Raw genomic sequence first — 19,219 nt, 5'->3', positions numbered from 1 at the left:
AGACGGTGTACCTTGACAATCAGAACTGGGCCAAGCACGACCAGCTCGTCAGAATTGGAGGAGCTGGCAGCAAGGCCTAGTATGTCAGCAAGAAGTTCAGAAATTCTCGCCAAGTAGGCTCTGAGCAGGCGAGCCCCCGAGCCCTTCCAGCTCTGGACAGCCAATTAGACCTCCGCTGCAGACAGCTCAGGACTGCAGACCTCTCCCTTCCCCCCATCCCTTTGCTTTTGTACTGCTTCATTAGAATGTCTACATCAGAGACGAACTTGGCCATGTGGAACCCAGTTTGGAAAGCCTAGCTTTGAAATCCTGTATAATTTCAAGGATAATTAGTTTTAGCTGGAATCATTATTTTTCTCACCTGTTCCACAAGTGTCTGGAGCCACTTATACTTACAGTACCAGCCCTGAGGTTGACAGGCAAGATCCCAGGGGTTCAATATACAAAAAAAAAAAAAAAAAAAAAAAATCAATTATGAAACAAAAAACACCAACAAAATCACAGAGGCCCAGAACAACACATCTGGTTTTACTTATATAAAAACACTGCAAATTGTTCTTGACTTCTTGGTCTTGAACCTTGTGAAGGCTCTAATAGGCATTGGCTAGTCCTGGGGCATCCTGGACCATGATGAACAAACGGCGAGTCCTCCGAGTGTCTGTGCTTCTCCCAGCAGTCTGGCTCTTAACACAACAGTCAGGACACTTGAATCATCTGAGGCTCTCTGACAAAATGTTACAGAGGGGAGGGGAAGAGATCAGCATTGTAACTCCTCTAGCTATTACAAGGATTATCTAATCGAGTACTGGCATTCAGCCAGCTGGTGGAGGTGATCTTATTTTCTACATCCATCAGTGAAAGGATGTTCAGAGAGAATCTTGGGTTTACTTTGCTGTTGAAAATCCCCTTACTGCAAAATGATGAATACTTATAAGTACCATATTTTATAACAGAGTATATTATTTCATTTTAAAGTGAGTGGCCTGAACTCCTGATGCCCAGATAAGGTTGGGTCAATCTGATACACAACCTTCTCCTAAATCCAGCTTAAGAAAAGAAAGTGTCGGGGCGCCTGGGTGGCTCAGTCAGTTAAGCGTCTGTCTTCAGCTCAGGTCATGATCTCATGGTTCATGAGCTCGAGCCCTGCGTCGGTCTCTGTGTTGACAGCTCAGAGCCTGGAGCCTGCTTCGGATTCTGTGTCCCCTTCTCTTTCTATCCCTTGCCCGCTCACACTTTCTCTCTCTCTCTCAAAAATAAACAAACATTAAAAAATTTTTAAGAAAAAAGAAAAGAAAGTACCTTTCTTGTTTATTATTCAAATAACAGTAAAGATAATATAAAATATAATTTTAGTCGCTCTAATGCCTCAACTATCCTTAATTAAAAAAAAACTTTAGTTTTGAATCCCAATGCAGATATGATTTTATTTTCTGATTTAGTCTTCATAGTTTTGAATGACTGTGTTTGGAGATCATATACCATGTTTTTCTTATCATTTGGGGATTTAGGTTTATAAGATCATGCTATTCTAAATAACGCTGCAGTATATATCTTCTTATAGAGTTTCCCCTTCTGATTGATTTCTTGTGATAAATTCCTAGGAGTGGACCGCTGGGTCAAAGGGCACTGTGTTCGTTGCCATGTTGTCTAACAGAATGACTGTGCAGAATGTACAGGGCCTGCACAGTAGATGAGTGGACGGCTCAAAAGTTACCTCTTCATTGCCTGAATGACTACTTGTCCATTTATATAGCATCTTTCAAAATTTTTCAGTTGTGTAACTGACCAGTTACTTCCCCCCCCCCCCCCCCCCCCCCCCGCTAATCATGTAGACACATGCATTTTTTCAGGCGAATTTTGACCATTAAAGGAACAGTGAAATGAAACAGTTTCATTATGCATTTACAGTTTACAAAGTGCGGTCATATCCAGTACTTCAACTCTTGTAATCCTCGGTGAGGCATATTGGGGTCTATGCTGTCACTTTTACCGCTTTCAGACGATAAAAATGGAGTGCAGAGGGTTTCAGGTCCACGAGATGGTGATGGGTCTGCCAGCTGAGGTGCTCTGGAAAGACAGCCTGACCACCGTGTGCTCTCTCCTCCTCTGTCTCTGCACCTAGGACTTCGGCAGCCTGCGCTCAGTCACCTCCCGGTGTGACTTGGAGGCAAACCTGGTCAAAAACGGCTGCGGAGGCGAGTTTGAGAGCCCAGCCAGCAGCACCCGGGTCCTGCGAAGCCTGCCTCTCAGCAGCAAGGGCTCCAGTCCCACGAGTTCGGATGTCATTCAGATGACGCCCCAGCAGGTTGCCCTGAGCCTGCGGCCCGGTGAGTGCCCTCGGATGGGACGTGTTAATAATGAGAAACCCAGCCCAGGCAGGCTGAGAGCAGAGCTGATAGAGGGAAATGGCAAGGTGTGGCCCAGACCCCAGGAAGCGGAGTCCAAGGCCCCCGTGGACAGATGGGTAGCTTTGCTGTTTTTTTAATTGCAGAAAATTTAGCATTTTAGCCATTTTAAAGTATATAGTTCAGTGGCATTAAGTACATTCATGCACCAAGTTGTCTAAGTAGCACCACCATCCGTTTCCAGAACTTTTCATTACCCCAACCTGAAACACTGCCCATTAAACACGAATTCTCAATTGTACCCTCACTCTCGCCCCTGGAAGCCACCACTATAGGTGCTCCTCTAGGTGCCCCATATGAGTAGACTCATACAGTAGTTTTCCTTCTGTGTCAGGCTTGTTTTACCCAGAAAATGTCTTCAGGGTTCATCCATGTTGTAGCAGGTGTCAGAATCTGCTTCCTTTTTAAGGCCAGTTGAAACTCCCTCATACATGTATGCTGCATTGTTTGTCTGTTCATCCGTGGACACTCGAGTTGCTTCCACTTTTCAGCTATTATAAATAGCGTTATTGCATTTTATGGGAGGATACTGGCCGGTTTACTCCCTAGTGAATGCAAGTTTCTCAGGAAAGTGCTGCTTCCAGGAAAAAGTATGTTTTCTTGTCAGCAAATTCCATTTGAGTCCATGGCATTCTGAAGGGACAGACTTTCAGAGTAGAGGTGTTTTGTCTTACGACCCTAGAGCCCCTGCAAGCCCTAGAATTGATGGTGATGTGAAGAAACTAACAGATTTTGCATACCTGCTGTGTGCTGAATACCTGGCCGACTCTAAGGTAGCTAATACCATTTTACACATGAAGGGCGACCCACTCAAGGTCTCCCAATTAGAAATGGTCTCTGAGTCAGCTCCAGGTCTTTGTGACTGTAAAACTGCTGTTTTTTCTAGTTCATCACTTTTGTTATATATTATTCTACATATTAGAATTGTTATGATGTCAAAGAGTAGATATGCATGTGTCTAAATTAGGAAATACCACATTATCAAGAGAAGATAGCTTATTTCCAAATTCCTTTGAGTTTTAGCCTTTTCTTCTATGTCATTGCCTAAAAAACCATTGGCAATAACTATTTCCAGAGGGTTTATGTAGACCTCAGAGTTGCTTGGAGCCAGTGGCAAGAATCATGGATGTGGTTGGCCATCCCGGGTTCCAGCTCTGGTTCTGTCCCTAGCTCTGGTTCTGTCCCTAGCTCAGAGGGCATGGACAGGTTAGCCCTTCCCTTAGCATCTCAAGGTCTTTGTCACAAATGAGACTTTTTGTGTAGACACACCTAAAAAATTTTTTTTGTGTTTATTTATTTTTGAGGGGGGCGGCACAAGTGGGGCAGGGGCAGAGAGAGAGGGAGATACAGAATCTGAAGCAGGCTCCAGGCTCTGAGCTGTCAGCACAGAGCCCGACACGGGGCTCGAACCCACAAACCATGAGATCATGACTTGAACTGCTGTTGAATGCTTAACCGACTGAGCCACCCAGGCGCCCCTGAATACACTTTAAAAAGTTAAAATCAGCATTATTTTCTTTAAAAAAAAATATTTTTTTTAATGTTTATTTCTGAGACAGAGAGAGACAGAGCATGAGTGGGGGAGGGGCAGAGAGAAAGGGAGACACAGAATCAGAAGCAGGCTCCAGGCTCTGAGCTGTCACAGCATAGAGCCCGACGTGAGGCTTGAACCCACAAACTGTGAGATCATGACCTGAGCCGAAGTCAGTCCCTCAACTGACTGAGCCACCCAGGCGCCCCTTAAAAAATTTTTTTTGATGTTTGTTTATTTTTGAAGGAGAGAGAGATGAGTGTGAGGGGGGAAGGGGCAGAGAGAGAAGGAGACATAGAATCTGAAGCAGGCTCCAGGCTTCGAGCTGTCAGCACAGAGCCCGACACGGGGCTCGAACCCGTAAACCATGAGATCATGACCTGAGCCGAAGTCGGAGGCTTAACCAACTGAGCCACCCCGCCGCCCCTAAAATTAGCATTATTTTCAAAGAGTAGTGGCCAAAGGTGTCAATTCTGGAGTCGGTCAGGTCTGGGTTTGAATAGTGACTCTCTGTGTCTCAATTGGTTTTAGCCCAGCACTGCCATCATAAGCACTTGGTTATGCTTGCTCTTGTTGCTGACATCCTATGGTTAAGAATTGTTTTGTTCTGCCTCTTGAATGGTCTTGGAAATACGAAACAAAATAAGGGTGTATGTGGCCCTGCTACTTAGAGAGGCACACACTACCAGATCACAGGAATTAGTGTGGGGATTAGTTGAGGTTGCTATTTTTATGAGTCCACTGTAAGTGACACTTAGGCTTTTTGTGTTTGGTGAGATACCATGCTGAGAGAGAGAAGGAAGGGAGCTCTGGCAGAGCTGTGTGCCAGTGTAGAGAAGAGTCAGCTGAGCCTTTATGTGGGTAGCTATTTGGTGATGTGCTCTGGGTTAAAATAACTCATCTCCTTATGTGAAGACAGGCTCAGAGTCAGGGGCTGTGACCCAGAAGGGGATGTAGGAATTGTGGTAGACTATTAAGATATTAGAACACTGTGTAGGGTAAAGTGGCTGGCCATTAATGTGAATGATGTGTCTTCTTTTTTATTTAATTATAGTATAACAGTAACTTAAAGGAAATTCTTGAAGAATCTACTTTAATGCAATATTATTTTTCATTTTTACTAGATCCTGTCTCTATTCTTGTGTTCATATTTTTCATATACTTATAATGTATTTATAATCATGTACTGTCTTCAGTAATTAACAAAGAACAAAATTCATACCTCCAAACCAGTTTATAGTTTCAGGGTCACCAACAAGGGAGGTTTTTAACTTATATTTTTGCAACTTGTCATTTAGAATTGCTCTCAGAGCCCATGGTTTTCTAAGAAGTATTTTCTTTCAAGGTGGCAAATCCTTATTCTTCAGGGTAGATTTAGTTTAGGAAGGAGTTGGAAGTCACACAAAGCCAGAGATGTTATAGTTTTAATTCTCCTTCTTAAAATCAGAGTTAAGGTATGACTGTGAGGCAGAGAAACTGTTGTTTGACTTGACTTACCGACTGGCTTTTCAGCAGCTCTCAAAGAGGAGTTAAAGAAGTGATTTGAGTGAAGGTAGCCTCCTTGGGCAAAGTTTTCTTGGCAGTATATTTATGCACAGCACTGATTTATGCACAAAGCATAATGTATGCTCAGTTAAAGAAGAAAGAAGTCTTATTCTAATATGCTTGTTGTTAGAATTCCAAGTCATCACATATTTAAGAAATGCATTATTTTGCCTACTGAACTGTCTCAGAAATGAACAAAAAAAGGGTGTATGGGGCCCTGCTGGATTGCCAGGGATTAGTGCTGGGGTTAGTTGAGGTTACTGATGTTAGCAGTCTGGGTAGAGTCTCATCTCATGCTAAGCATTGTGATACAGTTTCTGGTGTTGGAAATAAAATGGAAAGCGTGATCCTTTATCTATTTTTTTGTTTATTTATATTTTTTGATTTTTTTAAACTTTATTTTTTTATTTAAAAAATTGTTTTTACATTTATTTATTTTTGAGAGAGAGAGAGAGAGACAGCACAAGTGGGGGAGGGGCAGAGAGAGAAGGAGACACAGAATTTGAAGCAGGCTCCAGGCCCTGAGCTGTCATTACAGAGCTCGATGCAGGCTCGAAGTCACAAACTGCGAGATTATGATCTGAGCCGAAGTCGGACACTTAAACAACTGAGCTACCCAGGGGCCCCAAACTTTATTTATTTTGAGAGAGACACAGAAAGCAAGCAAGGGAGGGACAGAGACAGACAGAATACCAAACAGGCTCCATGCACTGTCAGCACAGAGCCCACCGTGGGGCTCGAACCCACGAACCATGAGATCATGACCCAAGCCAAAACCAAGAGTTGGACGCTCAACTGACTGAGCCATCCAGGTGCCCCGATCCGTTTTTCAAGACAAAATCATTTTGTGGGTGCTGTGGATGGGCCTGATTGTGTATGTGGTGATGGAGAGCCCATTTCTGGGAGGTCAAGGTGATGGAGGGACCGGCTGCCCAGTTAAGGTATACCCAAACTGTGAGGATGTTTGTCTATAGAGATGAACACTTGGAGGAGATCTGATGAAAATATGAATTCCTAAAGGTCGAGAACCTTGTAAATATATTTATGAAATGTAGAAACACCTGAAGCCAATGAAGCCTCTTAAAATCTTGAACATTTTAATATTTTTAAAGAGAAGGACAGGCAGGCCCCAGATATTTATTTATTTGATGGAGGTAGAGAATGCTATGTTGTAGTCAGTGACATTCAGTTTACCAAGTGCATAGTTAACCTAAGTTAATCACCCCCTGACTCTGGAGAAGCCCTTGAGATATAGTGATTTTTTCCATTATTTATTTTTAGAAATGCTTTTTTGTCTCCTCCCTCACATAGATATTTGCTGAGTGAAGTGTAACCCTTTGCCAGCCTTATACCAGACTAATCGAAGGCAAGCCTTGGTATAGTATGAGTGAGTTGTTGTTCCAGGGGAAGCCTGGGGAAAAGAAAGGAAAATTTCCCTCTATACAGAACTTTTTGTTTTGCTTTTCTTTTTCTTTCTTTCTTTCTTCCTTCCTTCCTTCCTTCCTTCCTTCCTTCCTTCCTTCCTTCCTTCCTTCCTTCCTTCCATTAAAACGTGATTCCCATACTGTAGAAGTCACAATTTTATTATCTTATTTTTATGTTTTTAAATAATTTTTAAAGCATATTTGGTTTTTTAAATAATCTGTACACCTAACAGGGAGCTTGAACTCACAACCGTGATATCAAGAGTTGCACGCTTTTCTGAGTGAACCAGCTGGGTGCCCAAGTCACCATTTTAAAGTATACAGTTCAGGAGTGCCTGGGTGTCTCAATCGGTTAAGTGTCTGACTTCGGCTCAGGTCATGATCTCGTGGTTTGTGGATTCGAGCCTGCGTCGGGCTCTGTGCTGACATCTCAGAGCCTGGAACCTGCTTCAGATTCTGTGTCTCCCTCTCTCTCTACCCCTCCCTGGCTCATGCTGTGTCTCTCTTTCCAAAATAAAAAACATTAAAAAAAATTTTTTTTAAAGTGTATAATTCAGTGGTTTGTAGTATATTTGCAACCTTGTGCAACCATCACCACTGTCTCATTCCAGAATACTTTCCTTACCTCAAAAAGAAACCCTATATGCATTAACATACCCTCCTTATCTTTTCCCTCCCTGTCACGTAGGTCCTGGCAGCCTCCAATCTACTTCCTATTTCTATGTTTTTGCTTATTCTGGACATTGTTCTCTCTTTCTTTCTTTCTTTCTTTCTTTCTTTCTTTCTTTCTTTCTTTCTTTCTTTTAATTTGGAGAGAGAGGAAGAGCATGAGTTGGGGAGAGAGGACAAAGGGGGAGAGAGAGAATCCTAAGTAGGCTCCATGCTCAGCACTGAGTCTGATGCAGGGCTGAATCCCATGACCCTGGAATCATGACCTGAGCTGAAATCAAGAGTGGGACACTCAACCAACAGAGTCACCCAGGTGTCCCTATTCTGGACATTATATATAAATCATATGGTATATGGCATTTTATGTCTGGCTTCTTTCACTTTGCAAAATATCTTCAAGATTCATCGATGTTGTAGCATTTATCACTTCCTTCCTTCCTTTTCATGGCCAGATAATATTCCATTGGGTCTGTATAGATATACCACATTTTAGCTGATGAATACTGGGGCTGTTTTCACTTTGGGGCAGTCATGACTAATGCTACTGTAAAAATTCATGCACAAGTTTTTGTTTGGACATGTGTTTTCAGTAATCTTGAGTACAGTGCTAGGAGAAGAATTTCTGGGTCATATGGTAATTCTGTGTTTAACTTTTTGAGGAACTGCCAACTTTAAGCAAGAGTTTGTGTAAACACAGGATCATGTTTTCCATTTTGTTTTCAGTCCTGGAACTGTATGTGAGGATAACAACCTTAAAAAATTCTTAACAAAGGATGTAAACTTTGGAATAAAGGTTATTGAAATGGTGAATAAAAGGCCATAGGTAGGTTGAAGCACTGGGGCAGTTAGAAGGGATTTACTTAAGTCATCATTTGCCTCGATCCTTTAGCTCATTGACCAGTAGTTTGTTTTTTCGTGTGCTTTATTTTGAAATAATTTTAGGTTCACAAGAAGTTGCAAAAGTAATAGAGTTTTTTATACCCTTCCTAGTGTTCCCTGATAACATGTTACATAACCAAAGTATATTACTGAAACTAGGAAACTGACATTGGTACAGCACTATTAACTAAACTACAGGTGATTGGTTGATTTTGAGATGGGTTTCCTGCCAGTCCGTGTCTGTGCTTTTTTTCCCCCTCCTCCCGGTTCTACTTTGGGGATGCCAGTTACCTGACTTACAGATTGCTTCTGCCACCCAGAATGACAGAGTATATACTTTATTAAAAAGACTAAGAAAGACTTCATGGTGGGTAGATAAGAGGTTGGCTATAGATGGAATGTTTATGGCCTCCCTCCAAAGTTTATTTATTTATTTTTATTTTTAAGTTTATTCATTTTGAGAGAGAGACAGAGACAGAGACAGAGAACACAAACAGGGGAGGGGCAGAGAGAGAATCCCAACCAGGTTCTGTGCTGTCTGCACAGAGCCCGATGGTGGGGCTTAAACTCATGAATCATGAGATCATGACCTGAGCCGAAACCAAGAGTCAGACTCTTAACCGACTGAGCTACCCAGGCGCCCTGCCCCCAACATTTATAAATTGAAATCTAACCCCCAGTGTGATTGTATCAGGAGGTGTTAGGGCCTTGGGAAGTGATTAAGGCATGAGGACAGAGCCCTCGTGATTGGTATTACTGCTTTGAATTTATAAAAGACTGCAGAGGGCTCCCTGTGAGGAAACAGCAAGAAGTCAGCAGTCTGCATCCCAGAAGAGGATTCTCACCAGAACTCAACCATGCTGGCATGTTGATCTTGGACTTGAAGGCTTCAGGACTGTGAGAGAGAAATTTCTGTTGTTTATTTTTATTTAAAAAAAATTTTTTTTTAACATTTATTTATTTTTGAGACAGAGAGAGACAGCATGAACGGGGGGAGGGCCAGAGAGAGAGGGAGACACAGAATCTGAAGCAGGCTCCAGGCTCTGAGCTGTCAGCACAGAGCCTGATGCGGGGCTCGAACTCACGGACCGTGAGATCGTGACCTGAGCGAAGTCGGACGCTCAACCGACTGAGCCACCCAGGCGCCCCGAAATTTCTGTTGTTTAAAAGCCATCCAGTCTATGGTACTTGTAAGCCCAAATGGCCCAAGACAAGGTTATTTTCAAGGACACTAGGGATGCCAAGCCCTGGTGCTCGGGGTTGGACACTGTAGAGGCCAACTGTATCTTCATGTGGTGCCTTCCTGGGTTCCATCTGTCAAGAGTCAGAATTCTGGGCTGAGGAGTGGGGTGGGTTGCAGCACACCAGCCTTGTCCTTGACCAGGGAAGCAATTCTTTGGCTCCATGTCTGGATTTAATTCTTGGATGCTAATTACCTTCGGCTACAGTAAACAGAAGAGCTAGATGAGAGTCCTGAGGTATGCACCTGGGCCCTAATTCCCTGTAGGTCCTGTTTGCAATATACCTGATTTTAAGGGGTCCCTTCTTTCTTTCTTTCAATTTTTGGCACAGAAGGGTATTTCTGGGGAATCAAAAACTACTTACATTCATTTGGGGATGGCACGCATCTCTGTCGGTTGGAATACTGCTTTGTCTGAATGTTTGAACAAAAATCGATCTTAAACACACCAGGGATTCTTGGTGGAATCCCTACCTTCACTGTCTCCACTTCTTATTGAAGGGGCAGCAGAGAGAAAACAAAGTGTGAAAGTACATTTCAAGCAGATGGTTGATACTTGACTACAGTGGGGGAACCTGAGCAAGAGGTAGGCATTTTGTGCAAAGCACCGCCAGAGCTGGGAGCTTTGGAAATGGGAAAAACCAGGACATGAGAGGGCCTGCTTGCAGGGCAGGTGCGAGGTGCTTGGCTGTTTTGGGGGGTGTGCTTTGTTCCATTTGTTTGATCCTGCTGCTGGTGAAATGGGGGTCCTGTGGAATGGCCCCAGAGAGGAGGGGTAAAGCCACAGGGGATGATGAGCCTGTAGTGGTCTGACCTGGAGTGGGGCAGGGGGGCATGTGGGCTGGGATGGTGTCGCCAGAAGCGGGCACTGATGGAGCGCTCATGGTGAAGTTGATAAGGGCTCTGCTGGATGCATGAAAGTGACAGGTCTCCGGTGGTGCAGAGCTGTGTGGTTGGATGTGTTGCCAGAGTGTATCTAAGTTTGCATGGTTCTGGAAGTGTGCCCAAAGATGGAAAATGGGTCCCAGACTTTCTCTCTGCACGTGGCAGTGGCCTCTCCTTCAGTCGGCTGACCTTGGAGGCCTTGCTTGTAGGGGAGCTAGTGCACAGCTGCTTAACTCCCACACTTAGCACTCACGCTGAGAATTGGCCCAGGAATGTCCTTCCTTCCAAAATCTGCTGATGGGACATCCCAATATTGCCAAGGCCCCCTCAGGAGTTTGTGGCATTTAAAATCAGGTATAGTGGGGCTCAGTAGGTTAAACTTCCGACTTCAGCTCAGGTCATGATCTCATAGTTTGTGGGTTCGAGCCCCGTGTCAGGCTCTGTGCAGACAGCTCAGAGCCTGGAGCCTGCTTTGGATTGTGTCTCCCTCTCTCTCTCTCTCTCTCCCCCCACCCCCTGCTTGCTCTCTGTCTCTCTCTCTCTCTGTCTGTCTCTCAAAAGTGAATAAACATTAAAATAAATAAATAAATACATAAATTAATTAATTAATTAATTTTTAAAAATCAGGTGGAGTTGACATAGCAGTAAACCCTCATTCTGAACCCTAATCATACTACCCTCTTTCTTATATCCTTCAGTTTTTGGAAAACTGGGAGAAATACTTCTTTTTAATATTTGCAGCCCCCCATGTGTGCTTTTTAAGGTAATCAGTTTCCCTCAGAATATGATGCCAAAGAGATTTCTGACTTCAGAGTAGATGCCACCTTAACTCACACAAACGTGTATATCATACCTTGTTTGTCTTTTTGCTTTCATGCCTGAAAAATGTGGAGTTAAAATTTAATACCCAAGGCTAGAGCTGTTCACAATTAAGTTCCTGGCAGAATTTTCTATCTCCCTTTTTGTCATTAGGGGAAATTGCTTTATTTTATTTATTTATTTGTTTTTTTAACGTTTATTTATTTTTGAGACAGAGAGAGACAGAACATGAATGGGGGAGGGGCAGAGAGAGAGGGAGACACAGAATCCAAAGCAGGCTCCAGGCTCTGAGCCATCAGCCCAGAGCCCGATGTGGGGCTCAAACTCACGGACCGCGAGATTGTGACCTGAGCTGAAGTCGGATGCTTAACCGACTGAGCCACCCAGGTGCCCCGGAAATTGTTTTAATAACTGACTTTTGGGGGAACCCAGGGGAGGTTTTCCTTGTGTACAAGCATTTGTGTGGTGTTAGGATACATTGTGTCCTTTGATCCCCACAGTAATTAACATCCTCCCATTTTACTGATCCAGAAACTGAGGAGCAAATTTAGAGGAGCCTGAAGTCTTCCAGGTTCTGGGTGACAAGGTCTGGATTTTAAGCCAGCTCTTGCTCTCCAAATCTGGTGCCCTCTTCCCTCCCAGGGGTGCCTCCCAAGTCCAAGCCTGTTCTCCGCTCTCTGGTCCTAAAGTCCTCATCTGTTCATTACTCATAATCCACAAAAAGGTAGAAGTGGATTCTGGATAAAAGAAGATGTAGTTGGGAAGTTGGGGGGAAGGGCACAGATGGACAGAAAATGTAGAAGACTCTGCCAAGAGGTCATGGGATTGGACAGAGCAGACATGATTATAGGCTCTGCCCATTTGGGGTCTGTGGTCTGCCCACACAAAGACCAAGGAGGTTCTCCCTTCCCCCAAGTTCTCTTCCCTCCTGCCCCTCCCCCACTGTGATGTGGCATCCAGGGCTGGGAGGGGCTCAGAGCAGGGACCTGCTCTGTCTGCCTGATGGGAGCCAGAGGCAGACATTACAGCAGTCTAGAATTCATTCTGGAAGAAATCTCCAACATTCCTCAGCTTGAGTCAGACTCTGATGGTTTTTAAAAATAGGCTCCTATGAACAGACAACCCAAACTGCATCAGTCTTGAGGAGGCGAGGACAGGACATGCAAAGACAAGTCCCGGGAAGCAGGCTCAGTGCTGTCACTCAGGCAAAAAATAGTAATTATAATAATTATACTTCATTTGTGCAGGCATTACTGCTTACCAAACACTGCTCTTCAAATGAGCGCTTCATAGGCTTAATCAGTGCTGTGCTGTTATTATTTCCATTGTTGATCTAAGGACACAGGCTCAGGTTGCTCCCCTAGTTGAGGGACCGAGCTGGAACTTGGATTGAAATCTTTCGGTCATCTGAATCTGCATGGTCTAGTTAATATAATGCGACTTGTCTGGGGTGGGAGAAGGAGAAGGAGCACATGGGATTGGGGTCCCTATCCTCCAAGTTCAAGAAGCCTTCAGCTTGCTGGTTGTCAGCTCGAGATGGGAGACCAGCTTCTCTCCCATCCAAGTACTAACCAGGCCCGACCCTGCTTAGCTTCTGAGATCAGACGAGATCGGGCGCGTTCAGGGAGACCAGCTTCTCTGAGAGGTGACTGCCACCACCAGGTGTGGACTCTGTGGGCAGGAGAGGCCAGCCTCACTATGCCCTTCTGAATACACGAGTATGTCCAGATTTCAAATGTGTGTGTGCAGCAACCCTACCTAGAGAGTTCAAGGACATCTTGGTGCCTCTGAAAAACTGATAAGCTCAAGGACAGATAGAATTACTTGGTATGATTGCCTCTTGAAGTCGGTTCTAAATGATGTGTTTTTAGAGCCTATGAAATGATGTAGGATAATTATCCTGGCATGGGTCCCCTGGTTGCTGCACTGACTTGGGTCTTTCTGTAAACCCTGGGAGGTGACATTGCAGAGGGCCACGCCTCCCAGACCCTGGCTTTTCTCTTTGTTCATTTTCTCTGAATTAATTCCTCTTTCCTCTGTCTCTGACTCTTATTTTACAACCAAGAATTATTTTCTTTTTCTTGTAGCTGGTAGACAAATCTAGTAGTGTTTTCTTTCTTTCTTTTCTTCTCCCCCTTCGTTTTGATGGTGCTAAAATTTAGAATCTGTCTTCCTGTATTTATACATATAACTTATTTTTTTTTCTTTTTACTTTAGAGACAGTGAGTGCAAGAGAGCACATGAACAGGGGAGAGGGGCAGAGGGAGAGACAGAGAATCTCAAGCAGGCTCTGTGCCCAGAGTGGAGCCTGGCAAGGGGCTTGATCCCATGACCCTGCGATCATGACCTGAGCCAAAGTCAAGGGTTGGATGCTCAACCAACTGAGCCACCCAGGCACGCCTGTACATATAGTTTCTAATGATAATAATTTGTGTCTATGATATCCCAAAATGTCAAATATTCCCAAGAACTAAATACTGTTGCCTATAAATGCCTAGGAAAGTAGAAATAGGAGACATGGCACAAGCAAAAATGTTTTTGCCCTTTGGGTGTATTTTAAGTGACAGTGTGTTCCTGCTCTCGCTTGCCTTATACCTCTCTCCCTTCACCCTCAGTTCTTACTCGTTCCCGTACCTCCTTTTGTTTATTTCTTCCCTGTTTTCTGTTTCATACACACCTTGGCAGTCTCCTCCTGGCCACATTCCCACCTTGGCTTCTCCTTTCCCTGAAGTTGGTGCAGGTTGGTGGGTTAACTCTCACCTAATCTGTGGCCATGAAATTGTCTGGTCCATTATCCATCAACTGCCCAAGAGTCCTTTTGTTGACAAAACAGAACACCACTGGGGAGACTTGTTGTTAAGGAGTTTCCTCAAAAATGCCGAGCAAATTATTTGGAAGGAGAACCTAGAACTTCACCCTCAACACCATATTCCCTTCAGTTACTCTTCTTCCAAGAAAAATATTTTCTTCTTTTTTTTTTTAAGAACAATATTTCTTTTGAGAGGCATGTGGTCACTAAAGAAAAGTAAGAGGGGGACCAGCTTTGAAAGCAAAATCCATCCCTTCAGCTCCCAGTGAGTTGGATGACCTCTAATTGCGTGGCCTCTCTGTTGGCACAGGCGATAAGACTACCTTCCAGCTGCAGGTTCGACAGGTGGAGGATTACCCTGTGGACTTGTACTACCTGATGGACCTCTCCCTGTCCATGAAGGATGACTTGGACAGCATCCGAAACCTGGGCACCAAGCTGGCTGAGGAGATGAGGAAGCTCACCAGCAACTTCCGGTTGGGGTTCGGGTCTTTTGTAGACAAGAACATCTCCCCTTTCTCCTACACAGCACCGAGGTACCAGACCAATCCATGCATTGGGTGAGTGACCAGTCATCCTTCTGCTGGGTATTTAAGTGTAGGGGGAATGGAGTAGCAGGAAAACCCAAAGAAAGGACTAGGGAAGGCATATTGGGGGATGGGGCAGGCTTCAGTGTTTAATCTGATCAGTGATGACCTAGTCCTGTCTCCCCAACTGTGTGTGAAGACGTGAACTGTTGCAAGGCTGTGGGAAGGCATAATGATCATAGCTCATTTGTTTTCCTGCCTGATGTAGCACTGTTTTCTACATTGAGAGGTTTTATGTATGTATGTATGTCTGTATTTTTAATTTATTTATTTTTAATTTACATCCAAGTTAGTTAGCATATAGTGCAATAATGATTTCAGGAGTAGATTCCTTAATGCCTCTTACCCATTTAGCCCATTCCCCCTCCCACAACCCCTCCAGTAACCCTCTGTTTGTTCACTATATTTAAGAGTCTCTTATGTTTTGTCCCCCTCTCTGTTTATATATAATTTTTGCTTCCCTTCCCTTATGTTCATCTGTTTTGTATCTTAAATTCCACATATGAGTGAAGTCATATGATATTTGTCTTTCTCTGATGAATTTCACTTAGTATAATACCTCTAGTTCCATCCACGTAGTTGCAAATGGCAAGATTTCCATTTTGCTGTTTGCCCACTAATACTCCATTTTGTGTATGTGTGTGTGTATGTGTATGTATGCATATATATATGTATATATGTATATATATATATATATATGTATGTACGTATGTATGTATATATATGACATCTTCTTTATCCTTTATCCATTCATTCATCGATGGACATTTGGGCTCTTTCCATACTTTGGCTATTGTCAATAGCGCTGCTGTAAACTTTGGGGTACATGTGCCCCTTCAAAACAGCATACCTGTATCCCTTGGATAGATGCCTAGTAGTACAATTGCTAGGTCATAGGGTAGTTGTAGTTTTAGTTTTTTGAGGAACCTCCATCCTGTTTTCCAGAGTGGCTGCACCAGTTTGCATTCCCACCGGCAGTGCAAAAGAGATCCTCTCTCTCCGCATCCTCGCCAACATCTGTTGTTGCCTGAGTTGTTAATGTTAGCCATTCTGACAGGTGTGAGGTAGTATCTCATTGTGGTTTTGATTTGCATTTCCCAGATGATGAGTGATATTGAGCATTTTTTCACATGTCTGTTAGGCATCTGGATGTCTCCTTTGGAGAAGTGTGTATTCATGTCTTTTGCCCATTTCTTCACTGGATTCTTTGTTTTTTGGGTGTTGAGTTTGATAAATTCTTTATAGATTTTGGATACTAAACCTTTGCAAATATCTTCTGCCATTCCATCGGTTGCCTTTTAGTTTTGCTGATTGTTTCCTTCACTGTGCAGAAGTGAAGGATGAGGTCCCAAGAGTTCCTTTTTTGCTTTTGTTTCCCTTGCCTCCGGAGACCTGCTGAGTAAGAAGTTGCTGCGGCTGAGGTCATAGAGGTTTTTGCCTGCTTTCTCCTCGAGGATTTTGATGGCTTCCTGTCTTAAGTTTAGGTCTTTCATCCATTTTGAGTTTATTTTTGTGTATGGGGTAAGAAAGTGGTCCAGGTTCATCCTTCAGCATGTCGCTGTCCAGTTTTCCCAGCACCACTTGCTGAAGAGACTGTCTTTATTCCATTGGATATTCTTCGCTGCTTTGTCAAAGATTAGTTGGCCATACGTTTGTGGGTCCATTTCTGGGTTCTCTGTTCTGTTCCATTGATCTGAGTGTCTGTTTTTGTGCCATATTTATTTATTTTTAAGCTTATTTATTCATTTTGAGAGAGACATAGACAGTGTGAGTGGGGGAGGGGCAGAGAAAGAGGGAGAGAGACAGAATCCCAAGCAGGCTCCATGCTGCCAGCGCAGAGCCCAGAGTGGGGCTTGAACTCACAAAACTGTGAGATCATGACCTGAGCCGAAACCAAGAGTCAAATGCTAATCCAACGGAACCTCCCAGGCGTCCCTCTACATTGAGTGATTTTAGACAATGTTTTCAGTAAGTGGACACCCAGGTTCAGGGAGGGAGCAGGCAGAACAGTGTAACCTTTCCTCTTGCTTGGGGTAAACTGAGGTGCTTGGGGATAAGTGAATTCAAAATCTGTCCCTGTTATGTAAATATAACTTACCTTGGCAAAATGAAATGGAAGTCCTGGGTTTTAAAGGTATGATTTTGGGGGCGCCTCGGTGGCTCAGTTGGTTAAGCATCCGACTTCGGCTCAGGTCATGATATCACAGTCTGTGAGTTCGAGCCCTGCATTAGGCTCTGTGCTGACAGCCCAGAGCCTGGAGCCTGTTTCGGATTCTGTGTCTCCCTCTCTCTCTGACCCTCCCCCGTTCATGCTCTGTCTCTCTCTGTCTCAAAAATAAATAAAAACATTAAAAAAAAATTAAAAAAAAATAAAGGTATGATTTTGTTTTTTCCAACATAAGTCAAGTACTTGAATTGGAAAATATTTGACAGATTATCAGACAGCAGGAATTTCTTTTTTTTTTTTTTATTTTATATATGAAATTTATTGTCAAATTGGTTTCCATACAACACCCAGTGCTCATCCCAAAAGGTGCGCTCTTCAATACCCATCACCCACCCTCTCCTCCCTCCCACCCCCCATCAACCCTCAGTTTGTTCTCAGTTTTTAACAGTCTCTTATGCTTTGGCTCTCTCCCACTCTAACCTCTTTTTTTTTTTTTTCCTTCCCCTCCCCCATGGGTTCCTGTTAAGTTTCTCAGGATCCACATAAGAGTGAAACCATATGGTATCTGTCGTTCTCTGTATGGCTTATTGCACTTAGCATCACACTCTCCAGTTCCATCCACGTTGCTACAAAAGGCCATATTTCATTTTTTCTCATTGCCATGTAGTATTCCATTGTGTATATAAACCACAATTTCTTTATCCATTCATCAGTTGATGGACATTTAGGCTCTTTCCATAATTTGGCTATTGTTGAGAGTGCTGCTATGAACATTGGGGTACAAGTGCCCCTATGCATCAGTACTCCTGTATCCCTTGGATAAATTCCTAGCAGTGCTATTGCTGGGTCATAGGGTAGGTCTATTTTTAATTTTCTGAGGAACCTCCACACTGCTTTCCAGAGCGGCTGCACCAATTTGCATTCCCACCAACAGTGCAAGAGGGTTCCCGTTTCTCCACATCCTCTCCAGCATCTATAGTCTTCTGATTTGTTCATTTTGGCCACTCTGACTGGCGTGAGGTGATACCTGAGTGTGGTTTTGATTTGTATTTCCCTGATAAGGAGCGACGCTGAACATCTTTTCATGTGCCTGTTGGCCATCCGGATGTCTTCTTTAGAGAAGTGTCTATTCATGTTTTCTGCCCATTTCTTCACTGGGTTATTTGTTTTTCAGGTGTGGAGTTTGGTGAGTTCTTTATAGATTTTGGATACTAGCCCTTTATCCGATATGTCATTTGCAAATATCTTTTCCCATTCCGTTGGTTGCCTTTTAGTTTTGTTGGTTGTTTCCTTTGCTGTGCAGAAGCTTTTTATCTTCATAAGGTCCCAGTAATTCACTTTTGCTTTTAATTCCCTTGCCTTTGGGGATGTGTTGAGTAAGAGATTGCTATGGCTGAGGTCAGAGAGGTCTTTTCCTGCTTTCTCCTCTAAGGTTTTGATGGTTTCCTGTCTCACATTCAGGTCCTTTATCCATTTTGAGTTTATTTTTGGCAATGGTGTGAGAAAGTGGTCTAGTTTCAACCTTCTGCATGTTGCTGTCCAGTTCTCCCAGCACCATTTGTTAAAGAGACTGTCTTTTTTCCATTGGATATTCTTTCCTGCTTTGTCAAAGATGAGTTGGCCATACGTTTGTGGGTCTAGTTCAGACAGCAGGAATTTCTAACTGCTCCAACAAATAAATCGAAAAGTGTGTCGTGATAGAAGTTTATTTCCTGCTTACCTAAATCCAGTGGACACCTCCCTTCCACGCGGTGACTCAGGGACCCTTGCTCTGCCCACCCTGTACTCCTCTATCTTCTACATGTGGCTTTTAGGGTCGTTGTGCCTGGGCAGACGCTCATAGGAGGAGCTTATGGGCCACGAGTGAATAGCCTTTGCCACTTCTGCACTTTATCAGACACGATGGAATTCTAGCAATGAAGCTGGAAACCAGTTCAGTTGTGCTCAGGAAGAAGAGGAAACAGGATTGGTGGACAGGACTCTGCCATGGTGTGTTTGTGTGTGGGGTGGAGGGTCACAGCCTCCAACTCCCCCAAGGCAACCTCTACAAGGTTGGTTTGTTTCCTTTCTAGTCTTACGAGTGTTCCTGTAAATGTCAGGATGATGTGGGCAGGGTTACAATGAGTGGTAACTTCCAAGTTTTTCTTTCTCATCCCCACATACAACTTTAGTTAGGCTTTGGGATGTAAGACCCCAGAATACTTATTAGATAAGAAGCTGCTAAGACTGAGATTCTTACCAAGCATCAGGCACTGTACT

At 43.7% G+C, this 19,219-nt stretch overlaps 1 protein-coding gene across 2 annotated transcripts in view; it reads left to right on the top strand.

The window, feature by feature from the left end:
* The window catches only part of ITGB5 (integrin subunit beta 5), a 122,436-nt gene that overhangs the window by 19,471 nt on the left and 83,746 nt on the right, over nucleotides 1–19,219 (top strand). For both annotated transcript variants that reach the window (XR_003420718.2, XM_027061057.2), the window contains exons 3-4: nucleotides 2,123–2,327; nucleotides 14,517–14,766. Coding sequence is in view for 1 of the 2 variants with exons in the window: in XM_027061057.2 (XP_026916858.2) it covers nucleotides 2,123–2,327; nucleotides 14,517–14,766 (455 nt within the window). In the remaining variant the exon portion in view is untranslated. The remainder of the gene's footprint in view (nucleotides 1–2,122; nucleotides 2,328–14,516; nucleotides 14,767–19,219) is intronic.

The sequence above is a fragment of the Acinonyx jubatus genome, chromosome C2 (genome assembly GCF_027475565.1).
Source record: "Acinonyx jubatus isolate Ajub_Pintada_27869175 chromosome C2, VMU_Ajub_asm_v1.0, whole genome shotgun sequence".
In the NCBI taxonomy this organism is placed as follows: Eukaryota; Metazoa; Chordata; class Mammalia; order Carnivora; family Felidae; genus Acinonyx; species Acinonyx jubatus.
Note: the sequence above shows the minus strand (reverse complement) of the source record. Positions and strands in the feature narration are given on the sequence as shown.